General features: G+C 55.0%; 2 protein-coding genes across 2 annotated transcripts; both read right to left on the bottom strand.

Moving 5' to 3' along the window:
- Nucleotides 1–2457: 2457 nt before the first annotated feature.
- CDC34 (cell division cycle 34) lies at nt 2458–8286 on the bottom strand. The gene is made up of 5 exons (XM_003213229.4): nt 7962–8286; nt 4766–4852; nt 4078–4175; nt 3820–3954; nt 2458–3356 (listed from the first exon to the last, which is right to left on the bottom strand). Exons 1-5 carry the CDS (start codon nt 8136–8138, stop codon nt 3146–3148), a joined length of 708 nt encoding a protein of 235 aa, XP_003213277.1. The 5' UTR covers nt 8139–8286; the 3' UTR covers nt 2458–3145.
- Nucleotides 8287–8572: 286 nt separating this feature from the next.
- On the bottom strand, nt 8573–10137 carry TPGS1 (tubulin polyglutamylase complex subunit 1; the record flags this gene model as incomplete). Its single annotated transcript, XM_019609962.1, has 1 exon — nt 8573–10137. A coding segment is annotated over one exon (615 nt), but the record flags the coding sequence as incomplete, so codon positions are not given.
- Between the last annotated feature and the right edge of the window lie 4 nt (nt 10138–10141).

The following is a 10141-nucleotide window of genomic DNA, read 5'->3' as shown; positions in this document are numbered from 1 at the left end:
CCTAGGAGCGGGTTTCCCATCCCGGAGCTGATGACCCCCGGACCGGAGGTATGGGAGCATCTCACCCCCTATAAAGCTCACGTCCAACCCCATCCCGCCTCACCGCCACGCATCCAGCCCTCCCGCCCCATCTCCCGGTGCCGCACCTGTAGCATCGCCGCCGGTCGCCAACAAGCCGAGCACGAGCAGCGCCAGAACCGCGCACCGCACGTCCGCGCCCGCCGCCATCTCCGCCCGCACTCCGCACCGCCCCGCACCGCCCACTATAAGAGCCGCGCCGGGTCACGAGGGAGGGAAGGACAGAGCTGCGGGACCGCGCCCACATCGGCGCACCCCTCTACCAATAGCTCCGCCGCTCAGGAGCTTTGTCCCGCCCCCTCAGCTAGATCTGACCAATCAGAGAGAAGGGCTCAGAGAGCGCCCTTCTGCCTCGCATTCCCTGCGGGGAGAGCCGGTTCGGGCCGGTCCAGTCGAGGCTCCGCCCTCCGCGCGGCACGCAGCCAATGGGAGGGCCCCAAGGTGGGGGGGGGGCAGTGCGCGGCCCCGCGGAGCCGAACGAGGCGCGCTCCCGTGCCGCCATCCGCGGGCGGTGGGGAAGGGCAGAACCGAGGGGAGGAAAACAGCACGGAACGCGGTCGGAGGGAGCTTGGCCGGGGAGAACGACCGAGTAGCGGCGGCTGCCCTTTGCTCTGTGCTGTTTGCGGAGCGCGGCTTGCCCGTGGGCAAACTCCAGCTGACCCCAACCCGTACCGAACATAGCGGGGATGGGGACGGGGTGTCCGTAGGGCCGGGCTGGAGGAATCCATTCAAACCTCCCAGCTGACCTCGGAGCGGAGCAGCATTGGGGACGGATGAAGGAGCCCAGAATTCACCCTACAGAGCTGTTATCTGCCCTTGAACCTGCGTTAATCCTTAATATTTGTGGTCCGGGGGTCTCCTCCATGCAAGGGGACCTGCGGGGTCCCACGGGTTGTGCCTGTGCTCAGGGAATGGCAGATGGAGGCGGTGACCACCGCCACCCGACCACCGTAGGGTCCCCAGTTGGAACCGGGTGTCCCCACGGCCACACTGGAGGCACTGGGGTGAGCCGGGGCCACGGCTGAGCACATGGGAAGGGAATCAGGCAGCACTTCCCCAGCCCAGGGGGTGAAGCTGAGACAAAGGAGGCCTGAGAACAACAGCAGGGTCCCTGCCAAGGCAAACTGGCTGCCCAGCATGCTGGGACCTGGCTGGTAGCAGTGGGCCCCCAGCACACAGCTCTCAGCTCAGACAGCATCTTCCATTTGCTCTGGGTTATGCTGGGGCTCAGAGTCCCCATTTCCAGCCCAGCTGAAGCTCCCCGATAAGCACCAGGCACTGGGGCAGGCGATAACACAGCACAGGCAGGTGCTTCGGCTCCGATCAGCAGAGCAGGGGGCCTCCACAGGGCAGCAGCTCTGTCCCTGAATCCCCTTCCCCCACCCTGGGCAGTGACTCTCAGCTGAACCAACCCTGGAGCTCACACCTAACAGAGGGCAGAGGTTGCAGGAGAAGGGGGGAGGCAGGAAATACTCAAACAATGCACGCTCTGACGCCGTTCCCCACAGTTCTCCCCGTGGGGAGATGCCTGTTCTTGTAAACTCTTTAATCTTCCTGGAGTTCCTCTTCCCTCCAAAGCTCTGCTTCCATCCACCACCATGTCCTGCCTGGCTGCCCTCCCCCCCCCCCTCCTATTTGTTTGCTTTCCTCTCCTGCACTGTGGGAGCCCACAGACACAGCTCCAAGCGGCTGCCTCTATGTAGGATACACACCTGCAATGCACAGAGCAACCCCCTAGGGTAAGGAAGGGGTTTGGTTGATCTGGAAGCTGCAGCTCAGGCTGGTGCTGCCCTGTGCTAGCCCCACTAAAGTGATAATAATCCTATCCACCTTTTAACCTGATTTCCTAAGGCAGCAATGCACGTGCATTGACCATGTGCAGGCACAGCAGTCAGTCAAATCCTTATCCGGTTTGCACAGTGTCAGGCAAGGGGAAGTTTTGCTCATTAATGATTTGAGGCGGGGGACACAGAGGCCCCAGCCCCAAGAAATGAGCAGCAATGTTTTTCCTCCCCCCCCAGCCCAGCCCGATGAGGCGCAGGTCCGAGCACGGCAGAAGCCAACACAGCCCCAGCAAGGCACACAGCCCAGCTGTTCCTGGCCTGCAGGCTTGGGGTGCTGCCCAGCTGCACCCACATCAGAGAAACCAGCAAAAGACCGGGCAGCAAGAGGGCACAGCTCCAAGTTTAGGCAGATGGGTGCTGCCTGGGCAGATCTGGGGCACATAGAGTTGCCTGAGCCCAGCAAACTCTCAGTAAAGCCTACCTGCTCTGCAGAGGAAAGCAGGGATGAGGGTTACTGCAGGAACGCCCCCAGCCCCATATGTAGCCTTTGACACAGCCCTGAACTCACCCAAAGTTGGCCTCAGGCACCCACACAGCTGTTCCCTTAAAGTACTTTATTAAATAGTTTCCAAAAAAGAGAAAAAAAACAAAACAAACAGAAGCAGAAAGACTCCAAATTATCCCATCCCCTTAACTAGTTAAAAGCTACAAACAGCCCAAGCCTGTGCCCTAGCAGTGTGGGAAGGGCAGAAAAAGGGTCCCACAAGGGATAGTCCTGAGCAGGCAGGACAGCCTTGCCCCAGAGAAGGGGCAGCTGTACCCACCCTGCAGCCCTTCCCATTCGGACAGCTTAATGGCTGTAGAAAGCCACACCAAATCTTACATGCTTCCTACCAAAGCAACCACTCACCAGCTTCACAGCCTCCACAAAAAGAGCTGATGTCCAAACAAGGGGCAGTCAACTCCAGCCTCCCAGTAACTCCTCAACCCAGCCAGAGGCACAAGCTCCCTGGTTTCTGTGCATTTGCAAATGCCCCCAACACGACTTTCCCATTCCCCACCCACCCCCACTCAGTGAGTTTATAAAATAGGGTTTGTTTCTGTTTTTTGCATTATTTTTTTCCCTACAAAGACAGCGGTGGGGTTTCCTTTACAACAGCAGAACAGTCTCCCTGTGAGGTAGAGTTAATTTCAGGGCTGACAGATCCTAAATTCAAACCAGTTCGTCCTAGTTGAGGTAAAATTCAGTAGTTTACAGCACTTTTTGCAGTGCCAGAGGGCCATCAAGATTCCTCATTGCCAGAATCATCTTCATCACCATAGCAGCTGTCTGCTTCCTCTTCCATCTCGTCATCCTCGTAATAGTCATCATAAAAAAGGTCTGAGCCCTCATCTGGGGCTGGAGTCTTGGTCTTCACGCAGTACTCTGCCAGTGTGGTGGGGACCTTCACGCCATCCCGCTCAGCATCCACCTTTGTTCCCAGGACTTGTTTTCTGGAGGGGAAGAAGCAGGTGGGGTGAGGACAGAGGCTGTGCACAGCACAGCTTGGGGATGCAGCTGACAGAACTCTTTCCCTCTTGTGCACCAGCTCACGCTCACCACAAAGGAGTGGGAGTGTTCCATGTTCTGAGGGCCCCTCTTGCCATGCCAAGGCTGGCCAGTCCCAAACCACAGACCTGGCAGCAATGCAGTGCTGCATACCCACACCCTCAGCTTTAGAGCTGAAAAGAGCCAGGGCTCACATCAGCAACAAAGCTGAGCACTTAACACAGCCAAACTGCTCCTCCAGAGCCACACTCAGAGCCAGAATCCTTCTACCCAACCAGCCTGCAGATAAGACCGAACAGGCTGTGCCCTCAGGATCTCACTATCCCACATACTACACAACCACAGCTCAGTAAACCCCTCTCAAGACTACAGGAGTGCTGTTGGGTCTCAGCCCAGCTCCCCACACACCTGATGATGTCTGTGTACTCCCGATCCTTCCCTTTGCTCTCCTTCCACTTGCGGTACATCACGGAGGCATCCACATTGGCTGGAGAAAACGTGTTGGGTTCATTCAGCAGTGAGATCACGCTCAGAAGAATGGTCCTGGCAGCCAAGAGACATGGGCAAATAAGAACCAAGGCAGATCAGCAGCTGCCTGCAACCCAACGGATGCCAGCAGCCTCCCATGGGTCCCCATTCACTCACTCTCCCCAGCCCTGCCCGTACCGCACATTCTGTGTGGGGTTCCACCTCTCGGATGGCAGCTCCCCACTCTGTGGATCATCCACTGGTGGGTGCAGGATGGAGATGCAGACATCACCGGTCTGAAAGTACACAGAAAAATAGCATCTGGAGGGGCTGCTGCCCCAAAAGCAGCTCGTCCTGTGTCCCAGCATCCTGACTGCTCTTCCCTTTGGCTCAAGCCATGTGAGGAAGCCCCAGTCTGTGCTTTTGTTACTTTGGATGGGATATTGAAAGGGGCTGTCCCTACCACACGCTGTCTGCACTCTCAGGCATTGGATTAGCACCCTGAGACTGCTGGTATGATACAGATGGGGCTGCTAAGCCACCAGCTGACACTGAAAACGTGGCGCAGCTTTCCTGGTGTTCCTCGATGGCTTCAGACAGCAGCTGCACTGCTGTGGGGTCCAGCAAGCCACTGCTCTGCATCAACCCTTCACTCAAGCACCATGTCCCTGCTGCATAAGCATGGAACCCTCAAGCCTGACTAACTTGAACCAGTTCCAGGATAGGGGACAAGCAATCCTAAAAGCCTCAGTCAGATGTGTTTCCAATACCAGACACTAAATTCTACAGGTGCAGAGTTTCCAGTGCTGTGCTCATGACAAGGGCTTGAAAGACACATCTTTCTCTGTCTGTACAAGAAGCTCTCAGACTGTTCCAGGCTACCTACCTCATATATGTTGGGGTGCCACATTTTGGTCAAGAACCTGAACGCAGGGGGAGAATAGGGGTAGTCGATGGGAAATCGGAGACGAGCCTGCATGGAAATGATAGAAAGTCATCACTGTCAGTTTCTGAAAAGGAAGGGAAAGAGGCCACATAACTCCTACTACCACCAAGGTAAAAAAGCCTCTGTCAACCCCCCTGCACTGCAGATACAGTCTGTGCTGGCTGGCGGCCACTAGGAGGTGAATTACTCTCCTTGTGCCACTAGTGGGTGATTAGGGCCCAGCCACCCCACTTCTCAGGCCTGGCCTAACCCCAAAGGCCCACGTGTTTGCAGTCAGCAAGCCTCCTTTCTTTACATCACATCAAGGAGGAGAAGCAGGCTGACAGGTGAGAGCAGAGGCATGAGCAGTCAGCAAACTGCAGCAGAGTCCAGAGGCTGCTGGCACGACAATCACACTGATTCTGCTAAGAGTGGAATGCTGATGCTTGGCTACAGCAGGAAGAAAACAGTGCTGAGAAGAGGGGAGGCAGCCATCAAGGTGGGCAGGCTCATCTCAAAGGCAAAACAAGGCCTGGAATGAGTTTGCAGACTGGAGGGGACAGAGAAGCTGCCGAGCACTGGTCACATGTTCCAAGCAGAAATAGCAACCAAGCTGCTTGGCAAACAAACAGACACCACAGGCAACTCCCCGGATGTTTTTCTCACCTAACCCCTTGAGAAACAAATTCCACCCTCTGCTAGCATTCCCCATCCTCCCTACTTTTGCAACCGGTGCCCTGATGTGCAGGTCTGTCCCACCTGGTTCATCCATGGTGGGCAACAACACGGCTTCCAGGCGATCAACAGCAGTGATGGAAGGGCTGGATGTTTGCAGGAGGGTAAATGGGACTTGAGGCAAAACATCCAAACAAAACCAGCACTATGAACCCCAGGCTGTTCCCCTGTTCCTGACACAAGGGCACAGCTACAACTGAGCAATGAGGAAGAAGAGTGTTTACCCTTCAGAGCTTAACAGGGAAGAGGCATCGGGTGTTTGGTGCTCTGAGTAACACACTGAACCTCTAAAAATAGCTCATCGACACTGAAAAAAGAGACCAAGTCTAAACCAGCCATACTGCATAGATAAGGCACTAAAAATAAGTGTGGATGAAGATCACGCAGCGGCCCACGTCCATTGCCAGCAGAAACAACAGAACACTAAACAGGCTCTCTTGCAGGCAGTGGCCTGCTTGAATGAACTGATCAAAGCAGGCCAAGAGAACAGACTCACTGCTGGCCTTTGAGGAAGCCTATACTGTGCATGGTGGCATCTTCATCCTCCCTGGAATGGGCTAACAGCCACATTTTGGGCATTTCCAGGCTCTGAAAGCAAACTTCCTGAATGAGGTTTAGTCACTGTTACAAAAAAAGTCAACAATCAGAAACAATAACAAAAACAACATGAAATTCAGCTTGAAGACACAAGAACTCCGAATATTAGTCGTAAATGAAAATTTGGGAGTTAGATACATTAAGCAACAGTGCCACTGAAATGGCTCTGCTCAGCAAAAATTCAATGGTAACTGGGGATCACTGCTCTCACCCTCTCTAGAAAAACACCTACGAACCCAGTGCAGGCCCTGTTCAGAGCAGTCCTTGCAAAAGACACTTTGGCTGTTTCTGGAATTACAGCCTTATGAATGCGCAGCACTGCCAAACTCCACTGCCAGCTAACAGCCACTAAAGGATCAGCATAGAGGGACATCTGGTCGCATCCCAGCAACCCAGTCCCACATCTGGCCCTGTGTCCATCTGCTGCCACTCTCCATGGCACTTCACAGGGGATGGTGGGTCCTCTGCCACAGGCTGAACTCAGTGCAGGTCATAGGAGCCTCATTAAGCTCATTTCCTCCAGCCCTTCATCTGCCTGCTCTATGCAACGCAGAAGGGTGGAAAGAAGCAGCGAGAATGGAAGCTGGGGTTAACTACATTTTGTGTGCACACAAAGCTCCACGTGGCCCACGGCAGCACAAACAACACCAGGGCCTGCGCTGCACTGGGGCCAAACAGCTGAACTTGGCAGAATAATCCCCTTTGTTGACCGAGGACAAGAACAAAACCATCCACAGGCAAAGCCCTCCCCGAGGGGGCTCTGGATGAAGCTGTGCTTTGCTATACGTGAACGTGCAGATGCTGTCACTGCCCTCTCTCTCACGTAGTTCTCCTCTATCACCACTTAACAGAACTGAGCCTGGGAACACTCCAGCACAAAACAGGAGCGTGAGCTGCTGAAATGTGAGAGTTCAGAGCCTCAGGTAAAGGCTACAGGGAAATGTGTCAGTGAAGAGAGGATACCTCACTCTGGAGGATCAGACTTGATGACCCCCATGGTGACTCATCTGGGCACACCCCCACCCTGCCAGCAGAGCAAGAGACAAATCAGCCTGAGCAGAGGAGGCAGGAAGAAAACAGCTACATGGGTTGCACAACAACTGGGAAGAACATGTACACACATTCCTTTTACAGGAACTGCACACAGTCATGCCAGGCACTCAAAACCCCCAAAAGAAACACAACATTTGCCCTACACCAAAGCTGCCTGAGCCACGCATCCCACACAGCACGGAGTCCTTTGTCCCTTCCCTCCTGGTTTGTTGGTGATGCCTGCGATCCCTTGGTAGAGGGAACACACAATCCCAAGTTCTCCCACACCCACATGGAGAAGTCAAGGGGGGGAAGAAGGGAGCAGCCTCTGAGGGTGCCAAAAGCCCCTTTCCACTACAAGAATCCCCATGCAGTTTGGCAGCAAACACCAGCACTTTAGCTCCCTTCTCCCGTGCTGGCAGCTCCTCCTGTCAGGCCCCCCAAAGCAGCCCAACTCCATAAGCCACAGTGTCCAAAGGCTCCAGCGACAAGCCTGGCCAGTTCCCTGGTCCTCAGCACCCCTCACGCTCCTTGGCACCTACCCTGAGCCACCCCCAACTGCTCCCTCACACCACAACCCACGCCTAGCCCTCCCCACTCCCCTCAGGTCTCTCCCGTCGACTCTCCCGCACCTGCATCCCTCCAACAGAACACACTTCTTTTACTCTCTTCTAACCCCCATCTCCTCAGTTCAAACCCAGACACCGAGCATTCCGTGCCACCACGGCATCTCCCACACAGGACGCCGGTTCACCCGACACTGCAGGCTGCCCTGTGCTTCCCAGCCGCTCACCTTGAAATACCCGCCCTCGTAGTAGGTGTTGGGGGGGCCAAAGATGGCCACCTCCCAGTTGTATAGGTCCCCCTCGTCCACCAAATTGACCCGAAACCCTTCCACGGGCTCCTCCTGCAGCCCTTTGAGCTCCAGTAGCAGCGCCTTCTGTGAGCTGGGCACGACAGACCGCGCCATCCCGACGAGCCGGGTAGGCCGCAATTGAAGCCGGGGGCTTGCGTAGGCTCAAAAGCGGCCGCAGGAAAGCGCGAGGGGGGCGAAGAGAGGGAGGACACAGCGGCAGCTCCGCGCGCCGGTCCAAGCGCAGCCGCGCAATGCATCGCGGGAGCTGTAGTTCGTTCAGAGGAGGTGAGGCCTAATCAGGCTCCGCCCCTCTGCGACGTCAACCTATCAAAATGCTGTCAGGAGAAGGGTCGGGGAATAGAGCGGGCTCCGCCCCCACGACGTCGTCTGCCTATGGGGGCGCGGGGCTGCGGGCCATTTCCCGGCAGCCTCCGCGCTGAGGTACCACGTGAGAGCAGCGCTGGGTTAACGTGCCACGTGCGCCTTTAACAAACCCTCCGTTGTGGATGGTGCTGCCATTGACACCAAGCAGTACAGAAACTGGAAACTAAAATTAAGAAAAAGCTTTAATGTTTGACTGTAAATCAATCATTGCACAGCATAATTAAAAGAGATAAATTCAAATAAATACTCGTACGGCTCAACACAACTCAAAAGCAAAGCGGCCTCTAAAGGAATGAAGTTTGTTTTTGTCTTTTGGTGCTATAAGTCCCACATCAGCAGCACTCCACAGTTTTCCTTGCGAAAATTGCCATTCAAGTATGAACTTTCATCTCCAGCATCTGGATTGCAGAGCTGGAGGCGGTTTGGTAAACACAGAACAAGGCAAGAGAGCAGCTGCTTGCCAACAGCTTTCCATCACCAGCAAGCAGCTCCTCCCAGCCTCTTATCTTCTCTGCATTTAAAACATTTTGTCTGTCAAGTAATGCTTTATTTCATGCTTCACATCAACCCTGTGTTTGCCTCCGAGTCCTCACAATAGGCTGCAAGGTAGATACGCATTATTTCATACTTCAGAGGTAGGGATGAAAACAACCCAAACGTAAAGGCAAAGCTCCCCACTGAGGCTGCACAAACACAGCATCATCAGGGCTAGAATGGCACCACAGTATAGCTGGAGATCCAGACCCATAGTTAATTAACTCTGCATTGTTTTTAATTACTAAAACTGCCCTAAAGTTTACAGTTCCCACTTAATGCCTAAAAAAAGGCTTACTGATGCCAGCTGGAAATAGAGGAGCTACATTCAGGAGAGGCACACTAGGACATGGGAACATCAAGCTCTAGAGGTGAGTGGGCACTGATACTGCTCAGAGCAAGAAATGGAGCATGGAAATCAGCAGTCTCTCATCAAGCAGACTCAGGGCTCACCTGAGTTGCTCACCCAAGCCTCGCTGCCCAGCCAGTTTCAGGGAGTAGAGCCTTCTCCTCAACACAAAGTGCTGTTTGAACCATGTAGGGAATCCAGCAAATGTTGTTCCCACATTGTTCCTGGACATTACTCAACAGGTTTCACTTTTGCAACAAATAAGGCTGTAGCTTTCTTCAGGAATTCCTCTCTGCTCATAGTGGTGCTGAGCTTCCTCTCCTGCAGTGCCCGGTCCATGGCCAAGGCCAAGCAGTCTGGCCCCAACCTGGAGCCTGCCTCCAGATAACGGACAGGCACAGAGAGGCTACTGGCTCCCAGTGCCTCCTCCAATGTACACAGGACAGCTTGGCAGACACTCTTGTCTGCCACACCGGTACCGTTATCCAGGACATCATACAGCATCCGTGCCTTGGTCACAAACTCCAGCAGCACAAAGCAGGTGAGGACGCCGTACCGGAAGACATCGAAGGGCACAGCCTCGTGGTCCCGGCACTGCACCCTCTGCAGCAATGCAGCAGCCACCTCCTGGGGTGTGTCCCCATGTTGACAGATGCGCCGCAGCAGCTCGCTGTACAGCCGCCCATCCACACCCAGTCTCCGCCGCCGCCCGCCGGCCCCCAGCACCTCATAGGCCGTGCTGATGTTGTTGTTGAACGCCGTCCTGCCGCAACACGGGATAAAACACAGCCTCAACACCGCAGCCGCCTTACGGCCCCCCTCTCCCGGGACTACAACTCCCAGAGTGCCC

This window comes from Meleagris gallopavo, chromosome 30 (genome assembly GCF_000146605.3).
Source record: "Meleagris gallopavo isolate NT-WF06-2002-E0010 breed Aviagen turkey brand Nicholas breeding stock chromosome 30, Turkey_5.1, whole genome shotgun sequence".
In the NCBI taxonomy this organism is placed as follows: Eukaryota; Metazoa; Chordata; class Aves; order Galliformes; family Phasianidae; genus Meleagris; species Meleagris gallopavo.
The sequence above is the reverse complement of the archived record's forward strand: the minus strand, read 5'-3'. Positions and strand labels throughout refer to the sequence as shown.

What these genes read in the sequence shown, in the direction of transcription:
- CDC34 (XM_003213229.4), bottom strand. Translation starts at nt 8,138, where the DNA reads ATGGCGCGGTCTGTCGTGCCCAGCTCACAGAAGGCGCTGCTACTGGAG. An exon ending in ACGAGGGCGGGTATTTCAAG is followed by an intron (nt 4,853 to 7,961) that starts GTGAGCGGCTGG and finishes ATTTCCATGCAG; the next exon opens with GCTCGTCTCCGATTTCCCAT. An exon ending in AACCCCACACAGAATGTGCG is followed by an intron (nt 3,955 to 4,077) that starts GTACGGGCAGGG and finishes CTTGGCTGCCAG; the next exon opens with GACCATTCTTCTGAGCGTGA.